The sequence below is a fragment of the Pristiophorus japonicus genome, chromosome 11, assembly GCF_044704955.1.
Source record: "Pristiophorus japonicus isolate sPriJap1 chromosome 11, sPriJap1.hap1, whole genome shotgun sequence".
Lineage (NCBI taxonomy): Eukaryota > Metazoa > Chordata > Chondrichthyes > Pristiophoridae > Pristiophorus > Pristiophorus japonicus.
The window spans coordinates 56,570,880-56,590,461 of record NC_091987.1 but is presented as its reverse complement, the minus strand read 5'-3'; the positions used below and the strand labels follow the sequence as shown (position 1 = coordinate 56,590,461).

Sequence of the window (19,582 nt, the reverse complement as noted above, 5' to 3'; positions counted from 1 at the left end):
GTGCAATGCTCCTGGTTGTGACACAGGCGCGGGTTTTGACGATTGCTTGACCCGTCAGCCAGAAAGTGGACCTCGCACTGACCACCTGGGAAATCAGGACGGTTCAACCATCCCGTCGGCGAAGAGGTGAGTAATGGACTCCTAAGTTAAGTGTGATTGTATTTTCTTTTAATTTTTTTTGCAATTTGTGTTGTGGTGGCATGGGCAATGTTTTGGGAATGTTGTTTTTGTATTTATTTTAAGGTTTATGGCCCAGGCGTCTCTCGAGTGCTCCAGGCCCGGCTCTTTAGGTCGGCAGATTCCCATGCTAGCGCCCTTAGCGCTATGCACCCTGACGCAGGGCCCAGCTGCCCAAACTTAATTACTGAGGCGCAAACTATTCCCGGGTGCTAACTTTCCCGTCCCGCCGCCATTGTCGCCCCAAAAACATCAAAGCTGAAAATCCAGCCCTAAATCTTTCTCCAAGCAGAGATGCTTATTTGAGAATGCAAATTCTAGATAACTCTTCCTTTGTTGAAAATGTCTCCTGTATCGACACAATATACCTAATAATAAATACTTGTACAGGTGAGTCGTGCTCTTATAATCAAAGTCAATTAAATATTTATAGATACGGCTACTATGGCTGTTTAGGACAATTTTCTATATTTGCAATATAATTTTTGAGCAAATTTACAATTTATGACATAACAAATGTGGAGATCTGAAAATAATTTCCACACTTACCATGTTGTAGTTGTTACTTGTAAAACAAAGAAATAGTGCAATCCTGCTTGACAAACGGAGACCTGTACATAAAAAAAGTATCTTTAGGTGTACCCACCCATGCACCTCTTCCACCAGGGTCTGAAGGCTGCTGGGATTGCGAATCACCTTGTCCAAGAAGCTGACAATTTCTGTGAACTTTGGCCTGTGATTTCGTTCCTTTTGCCAGCAATGAAGCATGAGCTGATGGAGAGTGACTGGGCACCCCATTGGAGAAGGGAGTCGATAGCCTTCCTCTATAGATAAAATGACCTGAAAGAACAAGGTATGGTCGGAGGAGATAACATTTTTGAGAATGATACTTCAGAGATGAAATTTTATTGGTATGGTCCGTATAATATTAACACACTATAAGACCAAAGCATAGTCAGTTTGTTTTCACAATTATATACATTCAATACTTTCATATTGGTTATTGGGGCTGTCATGTATGTAACCATCATGCAACGGTAATCTTCATGTAAATGTAACCTTCATGCAACTCCTGTACACTGTACTTATACCCTAGAAATGCACACCCTGACCACAGGGGGTGAACTTGTGGGAGACACTCCTCACCTGGGTTTCCAGGTATAAAAGGGGAGGTCCCACCCAGGGTCAGCACTCTTTGGTCCTGGGAATAAAGGTTAAGGTCATGTAGTGACTGTGTCTGCAGTACATGCCTCGTGTGAGTTTGTAGTACGGTGCAGGGACACCACATTTGGCGACGAGAAACGGGAATCACCGAACCACGAGGATGGCCACTGGCAGCACAGAGGAACGTTACTGTGTGGGTGAGGACTGGGACGACTTCATGAAAAGGCTTAAGCAGAGCTTTGTCACAAAGGACTGGCTGGGAGCGACAGCGGCTGACAAGCGGAGGGCACATCTACTGACCAGCTGCGGGCCACAGACGTATGCGCTGATGAAAGACCTGCTCGCACCCCAAAAGCCAGTGGACAAGTCCTTTGAAGAGCTCAGCCAGCCGATCAGTGAGCACCTCAAGCCGGCAAGTAGCGTACACATGGCCCAGCACCGGTTCTGCACACACTGGCGTCAGGAGGGACAATACATTTTGAACTTCGTTGCGGACCTGCAGCGCTTGGCCAGTCTCTGTAAGTTCACAGATGCCTGCAGGGGGGAGATGTTAAGGGACTTTTTCATTGAGGGCATTAATTATGCCGGGATTTTCAGGAAGCTCATAGAGGCCAAGGACTTGACTTTAGAAGGGGCGGCATTGATAGCTCAGACCTTCATGGCAGGGGAAGAGGAGACCAAGCTAATTTACGCGCGCAGCCCTAGTCCCAACGTGGCGATGGACCAGGGAGTTAACATTGTGAATGCAGCTAGGGACCCCGCAGGCAGGCAAGGGCATTTTGAAACCGCCCAGGCAGCAACAGACTCTAGGGTGGGCCCGCAACAGGGACAATGGAAAGGGGATCGGCAATTCACGCCATCACGAGGAACAATGCGTCCCGCGATGGGACCATTAACAGTGCTTAGAAACAACCAAATGGGCAATCAGAGAGGAATGCCTGGTAACAGTCCCTTTGTTAACAACAATCTCAGCTCATGCTGGAGGTGCGGGGTTGGACATACTGCGAAAAGCTGCAGGTTCCAGCAATATACCTGTAGGATTTGTAATGTCAGTGGACACTTGGTCAGGATGTCAAAAAGGCTGTGGCAAGACAGAGGAACCAGACGAGAGGTCTGCAATGCAGGATGATACCTGGGGAAAAGCCATGGATGCTGAAGTTCAGCAGGTTCACGTGGCTGACGTCCACAGCTCATACACTAAAACGCCACCCATGATGATGAAAGTCTTACTGAATGGCATCCCGGAGCGCATGGAGCTAGATACAGGAGCTAGCCAGTCACTTATGAACGCCCAACAATTTGAGAGACTATGGCCACACAGAGCTAGCAGTCTCTAACTGGATTGCATTGACACGCAGCTACAGATGTACACCAAAGAAATCATCCCAGTGTTGGGCAGTGCAAACTTGGTGGTAACACATAATGGATCACAGAACCGGCTGCCACTCTGGATCGTTCCGGGAAATGGCCCTGCGCTTTTGGGGAGGAGTTGACTAGCCGAGATGAATTGGAAATGGGGGGATGTGCACGCCATTTCATCTGTGGAGCGAAGTTCATGCTCACAGGTCCTACAAAAATTCGGGTCACTGTTTCAACCCGGTGTCGGATAGTTCAAGGGCACTAAAGTAGTGATACGCATCACTCCGGACGCCAGACCAGTGCACCACAAAACCAGAGCGGTGCTGTATGTGATGCGTGAGAAAATTGAAAGTGAACTGGACAGGCTGCTCAGAGAGGGCATAATTTCGGCCGTTGAATTCAGTGATTGGGCAAGTCCCATTGTTCCTGTCCTCAAAGCAGATGACTCGGTCAAGATTTGTGGCAACTACAAAGCCACCATCAACCGAGTGTCGCTGCAAGACCAATACCCACTCCCGAGAACGGAGGACCTTTTTGCCATGCTGGCAGGTGGCAAGCTGTTCACGAAGCTGGACCTCACTTCGGCCTACATGACTCAGGAACTGGCGGAAGAATCCAAGCTTCTGACCACCATCATGATGCACAAGGGATTATTTATCTACAACAGGTGTCCGTTTGGCATTCATTCGGCGGCAGCAATCTTTCAGCGGAACATGGAAAGCTTGCTCAAATCCATTCCTGGAACAATCGTATTCCAAGACGACATCCTTATAACGGGTCGTGACACCGAGGAACAGCTCCACAACCTGGAGGAGGTGCTACGCCGACTGGACCGGGTAGGCTTGCGGCTGAAAAAGGCCAAGTGTGTGTTTTTGGCCCCAGAGGTCGAGTTTTTGGGCAGGAGGGTTGCCGCAGATGGGATCCGGCCCACTGAATCAAAAACGGAGGCGATCCGCCGGGCGCCCAGGCCCAGCAACACGTCGGAGTTGCGATCATTTCTGGGACTTTTGAACTATTTCGGAAACTTTCTGCCGAACTTAAGCACATTGTTGGAGCCATTACACATGCTCCTGCGTAATAGTTGTGAATAGCTTTGGGGGGACTGTCAAGAACGGGCTTTCAATAAGGCGAGGTACCTGCTGTGTTCTAACAAACTGTTGATTTTGTATGACCCCTGTAAAAAGCTGGTTTTAACGTGCGATGCATCGTCCTACGGGGTTGGGTGTGTGTTGCAGCAGGGTAATGACGACGGCCGACTCCAAGCGGTGGCTTATGCCTCCAGGTCACTCTCCCAGGCAGAGCGTGGATACGGCATGGTCGAAAAGGAAGTACTCGCTTGTGTTTACGGTGTGAAAAAGATGCACCAGTACCTTTTCGGTAGACAGTTCGAGCTAGAGACGGACCACAAGCCGTTAACATCCCTGTTGTCCGACAGCAAGGCTGTCAATGCCAATGCATCAGCTCGCATACAGCGATGGGCTCTCACGCTGGCTGCGTATGACTACACCATACGACACCGGCCAAGCACCGAAAATTGCGCTGACGCGCTCAGCAGGCTCCCACTGGCCACCACCGAGGGGGCAGTGGAGCAAAGCGCTGAGATGATCATGGCCATTGAGGCTTTTGACACCGCAGGCTCCCCCATCGCAGCCCGCCAGATCAAACTCTGGACCAACAGAGACCCCCTCCTATCCATGATAAAGAAATGTGTCCTGACTGGGGATTGGGCGCCCGCACATAGGGCATGCCCCGAGGAGGTCAGACCGTTTCAGAGACGGATGGATGAGCTTTCCATCCAAGCCAACTGCCTGCTATGGAGCAACCGGGTAGTCATGCCACAGAAAGGCAGGGAAGTGTTCATCAGGGAACTCCACAGCGAGCACCCTGGCATCGTGTTAATGAAGGCCATTGCTTGGTCACATGTATGGTGGCCGGGGATTGACTCAGACCTGGAACACTGGGTTCGCAGGTGCACGACGTGTGCCCAGCTGGGCAATGCCCCCAGTGAGGCCCCACTCAGCCCGTGGCCCTGGCCCACCAGCCATGGTCACGTATTCACGTAGACTATGCGGGCCCGTTCATGGGGAAAATGTTCCTGATCGTTGTTGATGCATACTCGAAATGGATCGAGTGCATCATATTAAACTCGTGCACGACATCCATCACCGTGGAGAGTCTGCGTACGCTTTTCGCAACCCCCGGCTTGCCGGACATCCTGGTCAGCGACAATGGCCGGTGTTTCACCAGCCATGAATTCCAGGAGTTTATGTCGGGCAATGGTATCAAACACGTCCGGACAGCGCCGTTCAAGCCGGCTTCCAATGGCCAGGCGGAACGTGCGGTGCAAGTCATAAAACAGGGCATGCTACGCATCCAAGGACCCTCCCTTCAGTACCGCCTATCGCGCCTCCTGCTGGCCTACAGGTCCCGCCCGCACTCGCTCACGGGAGTCCCACCAGTGGAACTCCTCATGAAACGCATGCTTAAAACGCGGCTGTCCCTCATTCACCCAGCCCTGGCAGACATTGTTGAGGGCAAGCGCCAGTCCCAAACCGAGCTCCATGATCGAAACTCAAGAGGGAGGTGTATAGAAATGGATGACCTGTTATTTGTTCTTAACCATGCTTTGGGATCCAAGTGGCTTGAGGGCACAGTAATCGTCGAAGAAGGGAATAGGGTCATAGTGGTTAGACATGCCGCAAACACTTGGAACAAGTAAAGAAAAGGTTCAGTATAGACACGGAGGAACTTGAAGAAGAGCATGAGATGTCACCCACACCACTGCCAGTGGACGAGCAACGCGGACAATCCACAGTATGCACAGTCCCTGCGGCCAGCCCGGACAGGCCGGAATCACCTCAGGTGACAGAGACGCATGCCAAGGCTCAGCCACCAGAGCCACAACTGCAGCGCTCCACGAGAGAGCGCAGACCACCTGAAAGACTTAACCTTTGACACAAAAAAACGTAAGGGGGGAGGTGATGTCATGTATGTAACCATCATGCAACGGTAATCTTCATGTAACTGTAACCTTCATGCAACTCCTGTACACTGTACTTATACCCTAGAAATGCACACCCTGACCACAGGGGGTGAACTTGTGGGAGACACTCCTCACCTGGGTTTCCAGGTATAAAAGGGGAGGTCCCACCCAGGGTCAGCACTCTTTGGTCCTGGGAATAAAGGTTAAGGTCACGTAGTGACTGTATCTGCAATACATGCCTTGTGTGAGTTTGTAGTAAGGTGCAGGGGCACCACAGGGGCAACATAGGATAAAGAGTATTACAACTGATTCTCATGTTACATCTGAAGGTATCGGGGTAGAGATTCCACTTTGAGCTCAATCGGCAAACTGAGCTCAAACTGCACTTGAAATTGCACCATTTTTTCCAAAGTGAAGTTATGGTTCAAGTTTCCACCCAAATTTATTTGCATAATCACAAGCATAAAATCTTCCACAAACCAGCCCAACCGAGTAAGTAATAGAATGTAATTGTTTATTTTTTTTCCTCGTTCTAAAAAATATTCATTGATGTATTTTAGAATGGTAACATGGTGTAGTTTTATTAATACAGTTGAAAATGAGTTTATCATAAAAAATAAACATTTTTAATAAGAGTATCTAATCACCACTTACAAGTAACCTGATTTTAATATACTGAAAATGACTTAAAAAAAATTATAATGAGTTATCTACTAGTTTCATTGGTGTACACTTGTCAATATCTTAGTAAATTAAATATTTTTTAATATTTAAAAACTTTAAAAACATGCCGACTCGTGCCATTGCACCTAAAAAAGAAACCAAGCTTAATTTGAAGAGCCTTCTTGAACAGGTGCAATCAGTGGGAACTCGCCATGCTCAGTATTTCAATCAGGGAGGGGGGGCAGTTCTGTGGGTGGGGCCGACTTCAAGCATGATGTTTTATAAAGCAACATTAAAGATCGCAGAAACTTAATTTTCACTTGACGCAACTTGAGTTTAAAATTCCGTGATCTTTTACTCGAGACCATCATGTCTAAATAACATCTGTTTTAAGTACTTAATTGATTAGTACCCTTCCAAAATATGCATATAAGGATATCTAATTGTTTTTTTTGTATTTTAGTTGTAAGCAATAGTAAAAGATGCCCTACTGTCTATCATACTGGTCACTGCTGAGAGCACAGAACAAAGATTAATTGGAGTACCAATGGGTAGGTCAGAGATCTCATAGACTTTTACACATTCCCTAATTCTGAGTTCATATTTTTGTATACAATAGAGTACCAGGTGACAAAACTGCCCGAGAAAGTTCACAGTAGAAAGATTAGTGTGTGAAACCCAGGGCTGACAACACTCCTGAGGTTGGCAGGAAATGTAATCATAAGATTGGAATCTCCTGGCTGCCTGTTTCAGGATCAAGCTCTCACATATGTATGCACTGTGCCAGTAAATGGAAACGAGCTATCTAGTTTTCCAGTAGAGAAAATAATGTCTATCATTTTAGCGCGAGCCACTACTTCCACTATGAGGGAGAGAAGGAGAGATGAATTACAGAATATGACAGCACAGAAACAGGCCATTCCGGCCAACAAGGCTGAGCTGGTGTTTTTCTCCATTTGCGCCACCTAGTCTAATCCCACTCTCCTGCTCACTGGCGTAACTGGTCTTGAGTAACACCAGTTTGGGTTTAGGAGCAGCACAGAAAGGTGCCAGAGGCAGCACAATGGGGGAAAAAAAGCACGTTGCAAATGACACCTTTGTAACATGAAGGCCAGTGTTCCAAAGTATGTCTGTTCTTTCCTTAGTGTTTGTGTTTAAGGGGATTGTTAGACAGAGTGGTAGTAATTTTTATCCTCACTGCTTTGGCATAGCAGATGATCCGGTCGTTGTAGAACTTGACCAATTTTCATCCCATTAGAATCATAGAATCATAGAAATTTACAGCATGGAAGGAGTCTATTTCGGCCCATCGTGTCCGCGCTGGCCGACCAAGAGCTATCCAGCTTAATCCCACTTTCCAGCTCTTGGTCCTTAGCCCTGTAGGTTACGGCACTTTGGCCCCAAGTTTCCACATGATTTGCTCCTGATTTTTAGGAGCAACTGGTGTAGAACGGAGTATCTTAGAAATCGGAATTCTCGTCATTTAGTTTGCTCCAGTTCTAGTCAGTTGGAACAGTTTCACTTTGGAACAGAATTTTTTTTTCAAAAGGGGGCGTGTCCGGCCACTTACGCCTGATTTCAAAGTTTCGTGAGTGAAAACTTACTCCAAACTAACTTAGAATGGAGTAAGTGAAGATTTTTGTACGCTCGAAAAAACCTTGTCTACACTTTAGAAAATCAGGCGTAGGTTACAAATCAGGCGTAGGGAATGGGGGGGGGGGGTTTAAAGGGAAGTTTACAAACATTAAACACTTCAGTTTTACAAATAAAGAGCCATCATCAATAATAAATGATAAATACATCAATAAATCAACCAATAAATCAATCAAAAAAAATTAATAAGAAATAATGTTTTTAAAAAATCAATAAATAAAACATTTTCTACTTACCGACTGCAGCACCGGGAGTCCTCCAACAGCGTGCTGGGATGCCCCCCGCAGTGCGTCCGTCAGTGTCTCTATCTCTCTGTCTGTCTGTGTGTCTCTCATTCTCTGTCTGTCAGTGTGTGTGTTTCTGACAGCGAGGGGACGGGGAGGAGGGGGTTAGAGGGAGAGAGGGGGGGAGCAGAGGGAGGGAAGGGGGAGGGATGGGGGAGAAGGGGGAGGGATGGGGAGAAGGGGGAGGGATGGGGAAGAAGGGGGGAGGGGGGAGAAAGGAGATGGGGGGAAATGAGATGGGGGGAGAAGGAGATGGGGGGGAGAAGGAGATTGGGGGGGGTAGAAGGAGATGGGGGGGAAAGGAGATGGGGGGGGAAAGAAGATGGGGGGGAAAGGAGATGGGGGGGAAAGGAGATGGGGGGAAAGGAGATGGGGGGGAAAGGAGATGGGGGGAAGGAGATGGGGGGGGAAAAGAGATGGGGGGTGAAAGGAGATTGGGGGGGGAAAGGAGATTGGGGGGGGAAAGGAGATTGGGGGGGGAAAGGAGATTGGGGGGGGAAAGGAGATTGGGGGGGTGGGGGGGAAGGAGAAGGAGAAGGAGGAGGAGGCTGAACGGGCCGGGCCCGAGATTTCGGGCAGGGCCCGTCCTCAGCACCAGATTTACAGGTAGGTGGTGTTGGGTCGGGTCAGGGGGGTGTGGTGGGAGGGAGATCGGTTCGGTTCGGGTCGGGGGGAGGGAGGGAGGGAGGGAGGGAGAGGGAGGTCAGGTCGGGGGGAGGGAGGTCAGGTCGGATCCAGTCTGGAGGCGGGGGGGGGAGCGGGTGTCGGGGGCGGGAAGCGGGAGTCGAGTCGGGTCGGCAGGAAGCAGGAGCTGGCCGTGGGAGGAGCCTTATTCACGCAGCCCCAGTGAGGCCATTCAGTCAGGGCTAGGGGCTGCGTGCTTCGGGCCCCTCCCACACAGTTTCGGGCGCCTGGAGCTACTGCACTTGCATGCTCACTGTAGCGCACATGTGCAGAGATCCCGGCACTGTTTTCAGCGCAGGGACCTGGCTCCGCCCCCTACAGCTCCTGCTGCGCTGCGCCAAGGGCCAGAGGACCTGCAGGGAGGTGGAGAATACGGAGGGTTTTTTTAGGCGCACTTTGTGGCGCGAAAAACGGGCGTCCAGGTCGGGACTGCGCCGTTCTAGGCACGGCTCAAAACTTGGCCCTTTGCACATCCAAGTATTTTTTAAATGTCGTGAGGGTTTCTGCCTCTATAACCCTTTCAGTCAGTGAGTTCCAGATCCCCACTACCCTCTGGGTGAAGAAATTTCCCTTCATATCTCTTCTAAATCTCCCCCCAATTACTTTAAATCTATGTCCCCTGGTTGTTGACCTTTCTGCCAAGGGAAACAGGTCCTTCCTATCTACTCCATCCAGGCCCCTCATAATTTTATACACCTCAATCAGGTCTCCCCTCAGCCTCTTCTGTTCCAAAGAAAACAGACCCAGCATCTCCAATCTTTCCTCATAGCCAAAATTCTCTAGTCCAGGCAACATTCTTGTAAATTGGTTTCAAGAACCCTCCTGCTTTTCTTCGAATAGTGCCATGGGCTCTTTTAATTCCACCTGAGAGGGCAGACAGGGCAACTCCAACAGTGCGGCTCTCCCTCAGTACTGCACTGAAGTGTCAGCTTAGATTAAATGCACAAATCTCTGGACTAAGGCTTGAACCCAAGACCTTCTGACTCAAAGGCGTGAATCTTATCATTGAGCTATGGCTGACACCTAATTAAGATTACTGTCTTGGCGACAACGATGAAAATTACCCAAGTGGTCTTCTATGCCTCCTTACTGAACCACTGCTTACTTAAGCTGACCTCTATTGATACACCCTCCAGGAAGCCATGATGGATAGGCAGGCTTTCATGGAAGGGCACATCCCAGCTGGTGGTCTTCTCCTTTGATGTAGCCTTATCATGCATATCTGCCTCCTGCTCTTGTTCTATAAGGACATGTATAGGAATGCCCATCATGAACCCCATGGTAAGGGTTCCATGACAGAAGGGTGGGACGAAAAGATTTCCCTGTCTTAAATTGCTGAAGGGCACCTTGCAGTTTAATGAGTAGCACATCTCTAAACAAGTAAAATATGTTGTTACATAACTGACAAAATTAACCGTATGAATTACTTACATCTTGGTTGGACATTTCCCAGTAAGGTCTTTCCCCATATGACATCACTTCCCACATGACAATCCCATAACTCCACACATCACTTGCTGAAGAGAACTTCCTGTAGGCGATGGCTTCAGGAGCAGTCCATCGAATAGGAATTTTTCCACCCTGTACCAAGAAAGAAGTCTGTGTGAGTTATCTGTATAATTGGACGGGTTCTACAAGACATTTACTTCCTTATTCCACTTAAAGCCTTGTCTACATTATTATTGGTATTAAACTAATAGCTTGAAAGTCTTATTTTACAATTATTAGTTCTTGGGCGATTTTGGTCATGCAGGTGTGCGGCTTAAAGGTGTGAAATAACAGTGCTAAGGAATAAAGTAAATTTAAACAAGCTCCAGTAAGACCTAGCCCAGGTCTATAATGCAAGAGTTTACTGGAATTCTTCGAGGTAGTCATTAAGTTGGCTGTCGAGGGCAAGCAGCTTGATAAATAGATCAATGCCATAGTCCCATCGCAGGTGGGATTGCTGCTCCTGGAATCAACATACTCTGCTAGCATACTCGACCTAACTTTATCAGGTTATGTAAATCCATAGAATGCATTCCCTGCACAGACTGGAAAAGACATTGGGAGATACATAGGGAGAGCACTTGAGGGGGCGGGTGGTTGGGGGTTGGGAAGGTGTAACACGGCTGCTGGGAAAGATTAAAGGGATGTTGGCACTTAAAGGTAAGTGGCTAGGAGTGAAAATGTTTCCAGCATTTAGAGAGGCTGGAATGTTGTATATATTTGCCAGCCTTTCCAAAGGTTTTACAGGATGATAGGGACAAAGATGGAGAAGACCAAAATAAAATTGTTGTGTCAAATGTCAAAGTATGAAATGTAATCTCTGGGCAAGTGATGCAGCCGCCACCCCTATTAAATGGCCAGTGAAATATTGCATGCATGAAGTGTGAGTTAGAAGGATTTGCCCTATTTGATACTCAATGGCACACCCTTGGACAAGACAACAGTGCACCATTCTGGCCAGGAGGTGGTGGCCAGGCTCAATCCAGTTTGTTCAAGACCTGGGAACAGATGTGGGAGAAGACTGCGTACATTGATGAACCTAGCAGTCAGCCTTGGCTCAGTGGTAACAGTCTTCTTGCCTCTGAGTCAGAAGGTTATGCGCCAAGCTCTACTTCTGGCCTTGAGCTGACACTTCACTGTAGCACTGCATTGCTGGAGAAGCTGGGGCTGAAATTCACCTCTTCTTGAAACGGCACGGACCTACCGTTTTCAAAGTCTTCTGGTTGCCATAATGGATGCAACGGCCGATCCGGAGAAATTCAGCTCCTCGAATTTTTTTTTCAAGCGGGCAGTAGTGGCCTCATCATGGGGGCGGAGTGGAGTGGCCGTCACTAATGGGGTGGAAGTGGGAGCGGAACGTAGTCAGTCATCAGCGCTGCGCCGATAATGTCATCGCGCTGGGGCGTCACAACGTCTCTCCCCTTTAGTTAAAGGGGAGGGCCGCTGCGAGCTCCGCACCTTTTTTAGTTAGGTCCACTGGGCCACCAAGGAAGGTTTTGGCCGGGCCAGCATCGCTACCAGCGCCACCTCCCCTTTAAGGGCGGCCATGCCCGCAACCAACAAGGAGTCATCATCATCATAGGCTGTCCTTCGGAATCGAGAAAGACTTGCTTCCACTTCTAAAGTGAGTTCTTTGGTGGCTGAACAGTCCAATACGGGAGCCACAGACCCTGTCACAGGTGGGACAGACATTCGTTGGGGGAAGGGAGGGTTGGCACTGATTTACCACACGCTTCTTCCGCTGCCAGCGCCTGACCTCTTCACATTCGCAGTGTTGAGATTCGAAGAGCTCAATGCCCTCCTGGATGCACTTTCTCCACCTAGGGCGGTCTTCGGCCAGGGACTCCCAGGTGTCAGTGGTGATGTCGCACTTTACCAGGGAGGCTTTGAAGGTGTCCTTGTAACGTTTCCACTGCCACCTTTGGCTCGTTTGCCGTGAATAGAGCAATTGCTTAGAGAGTCACATGTCTGGCATGCAAACTATGTAACCTGCCCAGCGAAGCTGATCGAGTGTGGTCAGTGCTTCAATGCTTGGGATGTTAGCCTGGGCGAGGACACTGATGTTGGTGCGCCTGTCCTCCCAGGGGATCTTGCAGAGACGTCGTTGGTGATATATCTCTAGCGACTTGAGGTGTCTTCTGTACATCGTCCATGCCTCTGATCCATACAGGAGGGCGGATATTACTACAGCCCTGTAGACCATGAGCTTGGTGGTAGATTTGAGGGCGTGGTCTTCGAACACTCTTTTCCTCAGGCGGCCGAAGGGTGCACTAGCGCACTGGAGGCGATGTTAAATCTCCGCGTCAATGTCTGCCTTTGTTGACAAGAGGCTCCTGAGGTATGGGAAGTGGTCCACGTTGTCGAGGGCCACGCCGTGAATCTCGATGACTGGGGGGCAGTGCTGTGCGGCGAGGACAGGCTTGTGGAGGACCTTTGTCTCACGGATGTTAAGCGTAAGGCCCATGCTTTCATATGCCTCAGTGAATATATCAACTATATCCTGGAGTTCAGCCTCAGAATGTGCGCAGACGCAGGCGTCGTCCACGTACTGCAGCTCAACGACAGAGGTTGGGGTGATCTTGGACCTGGCCTGGAGGCGGCATAGGTTAAACAGCTTCCCACTGGTTCTGTAGTTTAGTTCCACCCCAGCGGGAAGCTTGTTGACTGTAAGGTGGAGCATGGCAGCGAGGAAGATTGAGAAGAGGGTTGGAGTGATGACGCAGCCCTGTTTGACCCCGGTCCGGACGTGAATTGGGTCTGTAATGGAACCGCTGGTAAGAATCACGGCCTGCATGTCGTTGTGGAGCAGGCGAAGGATGTTGACAAACTTTTGGGGGCATCCAAAATGGAGGAGGACAGTCCATAAGCCCTCACGTTTAACAGTGTCAAAGGCCTTTGTAAGATCGAAAAAGGCCATGTATAAGGGCTGACTCTGCTCCCTGCATTTTTCCTGCAGTTGTCGCGCTGCAAAGATCATGTCCATTGTGCCCCGTAGGGGACGAAATCCGCATTGTGATTCCGGGAGGAGCTCCTCGGCCACAGGAAGACGATGGTTGGGGAGAACTCTAGCGACAACCTTCCCAGTGGCTGTTAGCAGGGAGATTCCCCTGTAGTTGCCGCAGTCGGACTTGTCCTCCTTTTTAAAAATGGTCACGATCACTGCTACTCTCAGATCTCCCGTATTGCTCTCCTCCCTCCAAATGAGAGAGATGAGGTCATGTATCCACACCAACAGCGCCTCTCCGCCATACTTTAGCGCCTCAGCAGGAATTCCATCCGCACCCGTAGCCTTATTATTCTTGAGCTGTTTTATGGCTTTTCCTACCTCGTGCAGTGTTGGGGTTTCACTGAGTTGGTGGCGGGTTGCATGCTGCGGGATGGAGTCGAGAACACTCAAGTCAAAGGCAGAGTCTCGATTGAGGAGACCTTCAAAGTGCTCCTTCCAGCGGGCCCTGACAGCTTCGGTATCCTTGATGAGTGTTTCCCCGTTCTTGGCCAGGAGTGGGGTGGGGCCTTGGGAGTTTGGACCGTAGGTGCCCTTGACTGCAGCGAAAAATCCGCGCATATCGTGGCTGTCGGCCAGTTGTTATCTCCTGTGCTTTCTCCATCCACCAGCTGTTCTTTGCGTCCCAACACAAAAAGCTGTCATGGGACACCGAGCGGTGGCTGGGAGACTTTGGCAGGTGAATTTCCCTCCCGGGGCAGCTCCATTGTGTTGCGCGCACTGGTGACGTCTTTAAGACGCATCTGCAGGAGTGGGGCAGATCGTCACTCCGCAGCAAAAAGCCCTGAGCTGAAATTAGCAAGCGTCAGCCAGGTATCGGGAGGCTGAATTTCGGCCCCGCTGTCTTTTGGATCAGACATTAAACTGGTCCTGTCTACCTGCTCAAGTGGTCCTATTCAATGGAGAGCAAGAGAAATCTCTCAGTAGCCTGCCAACATTCATTCCTTAACCAAGGTCAGCAAAAAAACCCAGATTAATTGGTCCTTCTTCTCAAAAGAACATAAGAAATAGGAGGAGAAGTTGGCCCCTCGAGCCTGCTCCGCCATTTAATAAGATCATGGCTGATATGATCATGGACTCAGCTCCACTTCCCTTAACCCATAACCCTTCATTCCCTTATCACTCAAAAATCTGTCTGTCTCCACCTTAAATATATTCAATGACCCAGCCTCCACCGTTCTCTTGGGCAGAGAATTCCACAGATTTATGACCCTCAGAGAGAAGAAATTCCTCCTCATCTCAGTTCTAAATGGGCGATCCCTTATTTTTAAATTATGCCCCCTGGTTCTAGATTCCCTCATAAGTGGAAACATCCTCTCTACACCTACTTTGTCGAGCCCCCTCAGTATCTTATATGTTTCAATAAGATCACCTCTCATTCTTCTAAACTCCAATGGAAATAGGCCCAACCTGCTCAACCTTTCTTCATAAGTCAACCCCTTCATCTCATTGCTGGTTGTGGGATCTTGCTGTCTACAAATTGCAAAAGTAATTGGCTTGTAAATTGCTTTAGGACATCCTGAGGATGTGAAAGGCGTTATATAAAAACAAGTCCTTTCTTTGCAAGGTTTGACTATTCATCTATATCAGGTACCCATTAGGCTGCCTAAAATTGCATTCTACAAAATCATAGATACTAACCTAGAAAAGTAGCAAAAGTTGACCAACAGTTTCCGAAAAGCTGACATAGCTGTAAAAAAGCTGACACCTTCGCCAGAACCTTACCAGCCCTGCAAGTGTGGGTTTGGGGGCAGGCCCGCTGTCAAAATGGTTGTGATTGACAGTGTGCGGGATCCCGCTCTGAACCCACCTCCTTGTCAGTTTTCAAGGTGCCGAGCGCCGGCCAGCCAATTAACATCATTAAGAGGTAGTTTAAAGGTATTTTAAAAGAATTTTATCAGGAACTTAACATTTTTCCAACTTTTTCCGGAGCTTCCAGTGGCTCGGGCTTCACGCCAGGTAAGTGTGTCGGGTTCTCAATGACTCTCCTTTGCTTTGACTAGTTGACAACTGGTATAAAAGCTAACATTTCACAGATGTTCAGTTTCCAATCTCAGAAGCTGATGCCTTCAGGATTTGGAAGACACCTTTGAGCTGTATGCACTTTGGAAATGGCTGCAGTGAACTCTTTATCCAGTGTCACCACCTTGGAGCAACCTATCTCACCATTGACAGATCGCTTCTGTCACCTATTCCAGCAACATCGGTGCCTTTGAAAATATAGAAACATAGAAAATAGGTGCAGGAGTAGGCCATTCGGCCCTTCGAGACTGCACCACCATTCAATAAGATCATTCCCTCAGTACCCCTTTCCTGCTTTCTCTCCATACCCCTTGATCCCCTTAGCCACAAGGGTCATATCTAACTCCCTCTTGAATATATCAATGAACTGGCATCAACAACTTTCTGCGGCAGGGAATTCCACAGGTTAACAACACTCTGAGTGAATAAGTTTCTCCTCATCTCAGTCCTAAATGGCCTACCCCTTATCCTAAGACTGTGTCCCCTGGTTCTGGACTTCCCCAACATCGGCAACATTCTACCTGCATCTAACCTGTCCCGTCAGGATCTTATATGTTTCTATGAGATCCCCTCTCATCCTTCTAAACTCCAATGTATAAAGGCCCAGTTGATCCAGTCTCTCCTCATATGTCAGTCCAGCCATCCTGGGAATCAGTCTGGTGAACCTTCGCTGCACTCCGTCAATAGCAAGAAGGTCTTTCCTCAGATTAGGAGATCAAAACTGAACACAATATTCCAGATGAAGCCTCACCTAGGGCCCTGTACAACTGCAGTAAGACCTCCCTGCTCCTATACTCAAATCCCCTAGCTATGAAGGCCAACATACCATTTGCCTTCTTCACCGCCTGCTGTACCTGTATGCCAACTTTCAATGACTGATGAACCACGATACCCAGGTCTCGTTGCACCTCCCCTTTTCCTAATCTGCCGCCTTTCAGATAATATTCTGCCTTCGTGTTTTTGCCCCCAAAGTGGATAACCTCACATTTATCCACATTATACTGCATCTGCCATGCATTTGCCCACTCACCTAACCTGTCCAAGTCACCCTGCAGCCTCTTAGTGTCCCCCTCACAGCTCACACCGCCACCCAGTTTAGTGTCATCTGCAAACTTGGAGATATCACACTCAATTCCTTCATCTAAATCATTGATGTATATTGTAAAGAGCTGGGGTTCCAGCACTGAGCCCTGCGGCACTCCACTAGTCACTGCCTGCCATTCTGAAAAGGACCCGTTTATCCCGACTCTCTGCTTCCTGTCTGCCAACCAGTTCTCTATCCACATCAGTATATTACCCCCAATAACATGTGCTTTGATTTTTCACACCAATCTCTTGTGTGGGACCTTGTCAAAAGCCTTTTGCAAGTCCAAATACACCACATCCACTGGTTCTCCCTTGTCCACTCTACTAGCTACATCCTCAAAAAATTCCAGAAGTTTTGTCAAGCATGATTTCCCCTTCATAAATCCATGCTGACTTGGACCGATCCTGTCACTGCTTTCTAAATGCGCTGCTATTTCATCCTTAATAATTGATTCCAACATTTTCCCCACTGCTGATGTCAGACTAACCGATCTATAATTACCTGCTTTCTCTCTCCCTCCCTTTTTAAAAAGTGGTGTTACATTAGCTACCCTGCAGTCCATAGGAACTGATCCAGAGTCGATAGACTGTTGGAAAATGATCACCAATGCATCCACTATTTCTAGGGCCACTTCCTTAAGTACTCTGGGATGCAGACAATCAGGCCCCGGGGATTTATCGGCCTTCAATCCCATCAATTTTCCTAACACAATTTCCCGCCTAATAAAGATATCCTTCAGTTCCTCCTTCTCACTAGACCCTCGGTCCTCTAGTACTTCCAGAAGGTTATTTGTGTCTTCCTTTGTGAAGACAGAACCAAAGTATTTGTTCAATTGGTCTGCCATTTCTTTGTTCCCTATTATAAATTCACCTGAATCCGACTGCAAGGGACCTACATTTGTCTTTACTAATCTTTTTCTCTTCATATATCTATAGAAGCTTTTGCAGTCGGCAAGCTTCATCTCGTACTCTATTTTCCCCCTCTTAATTAAACCCTTTGTCCTCCTCTGCAGAATTCTAAATTTCTCCCAGTCTTCAGGTTTGCTGCTTTTTCTGGCCAATTTGTATGCCTCTTCCTTGGATTTAACACTATCCTTAATTTCCCTTGTTAGCCACCGTTGAGCCACCTTCCCTGTTTTATTTTTACTCCAGACAGGAATGTACAATTGCTGAAGTTCATCCATGTGATCTTTAAATGTTTGCCATTGTCTATCCACCATCAACCCCTTAAGCATAATTTTCAGGTCTACATCTCACCTTGGTCCTCAGAATCCCACCACAATCAGCCCCAACACCAACATCACCAGGCACACCAATAGCACCACCAACACCACCAACCTTCTCCGCAATCACCTAATGCTAAACAGGACACAGGGCATCAGCACCTGACCACATTTCTGCCTGGGATGCCAGGGGTGGCCTCACCATGGCTTGATTTAATTCACTTGATGCTGTACACCTTGGCTGCCACATGATGCGGCAGGTTGGCACCACCCCACACCAGCACCATAAAGTATCCCTGCAATGTCCATGCCATTCTTTTCACACTCATCAGCATTTTCGGGGGGTGTGGGTGGGGGGCGGGGGGTGTCCCTTTATGTCTCACCTCTACACTACAACTCACTAAGCCACTTCCAAAGGTTGACACAAATCTGTCCAAAAATAAAGATTTTGATGGTTGACAACACATTAGCAGAAACGCTACACGAACATTGGCTAAAGATCCAAGTGCCTACCCTTGTGTGTTGTTAGTTGGTATGATTGGACTAGGATGAGGGTGAGTGTAAGGTGTGGCTAGGGAGATGGGATGTGATAATGTAAATGGAGAGAGAGGGGTGGGTGGAGGTGCAAGGTAAGTTGGTGTGAGTAAGGATGTGCAGGAGTAGGGTAGGGAAGGCAGAGTGATGGGGATGAGATGAGTGGCACAGCAGGATGAAGTTGAGTGTGGCTTTGCAGTAACATTTTGTGATCTACTGAGATCATTGAAAGGTTTGCGCCACTGCAGTTAAGTCCTCCTGACAACATCCCTGCTTGTGTCCTCCTGTGCAATGTGCAACCAGGCTGTGTTGGTGTCCTGGGGAGGTCTCCTCCGTACATTGGAAGTGAAGAGAGTCATCCCTGCATGCTGTGACTCCCTCCATATACATCAGGAGGGAGTCATGAAAGAACCTGGATGTAGCCGTGCACCTTTGTGCTGTGCTTGTCAGTGTTTGCAGAACACGGACAGCTCAACTGTCAAAATGAATGTGGGCATGGCCCCTTTAAGGTCGTCAAATGACGTAATCAGAAACCGCTTGCTTTTAATTGGCCGGAAACTTCGCAGGGTGGGTTTAACAAGCCCTATCAAGGGCTGGAGCCAGGAGTGGGGTTTTCACCCGTCACTGATCGTCCCGGAGTCGCCACGGTTGGGAGCCTTGAGTGGCCCTTATTATAAACCAATGATTTGTGAAAACAAGCAATTACATGGGCCTTGTACATTAAGCTGTCGGTCTATACAACTTGTATAGAAGAGAGAAAAAACACAAGCACATGAAATCCTGAAAATATTGAAGGCATAAAATATGTGATACATTTCTCTGGAGGGTCCCATGAGCAAGATTTCCAGAATATTTTAATTTTTTACATTAAAAATGGTGAATTATGTTTCATTTTCAGCAGTTCAGCAGTTTTATAATTAATAGATTTTTAACCTAAAGAATGTAAAACAAAGTGATATTAAAATTTTCAACCAACTGACCAGATCATCACTTATACAGTCATTCTCCCACATCTAGCTGTGTTTGCCCAGTTTAAATAATCTCTGTACTCTATCTAGCTCCCCACCCTTTCACAACAACACTCCCCTCCTCATCCAAACCTTCCATTTCAAAATGGGACTCTTCTCTCTACCCCTCAATGCAAAATGGCCTCTTCCCCCCTTCAACCCAGCTCAAACTTGTTTTCAGCTTTCATTTCCCCCCATTCAAGCTGGTACTCTTTTTCCATCATCCTTCCTTCTCCTTCAAGCTGATACTC

General features: G+C 48.2%; 1 protein-coding gene across 3 annotated transcripts in view; it reads right to left on the bottom strand.

Annotated features, from left to right (window-relative positions):
- The window catches only part of epha6 (eph receptor A6), a 754,048-nt gene that overhangs the window by 12,271 nt on the left and 722,195 nt on the right, over positions 1 to 19,582 (bottom strand). For 2 of the 3 annotated variants that reach the window (XM_070893392.1, XM_070893390.1), the window contains 2 exons: positions 10,399 to 10,548; positions 824 to 1,017 (listed from right to left, as the gene is read on the bottom strand). In XM_070893392.1, coding sequence (XP_070749493.1) covers positions 824 to 1,017; positions 10,399 to 10,548 — 344 coding nt within the window. The remainder of the gene's footprint in view (positions 1 to 823; positions 1,018 to 10,398; positions 10,549 to 19,582) is intronic. The other variant, XM_070893391.1, reaches the window with a different exon arrangement.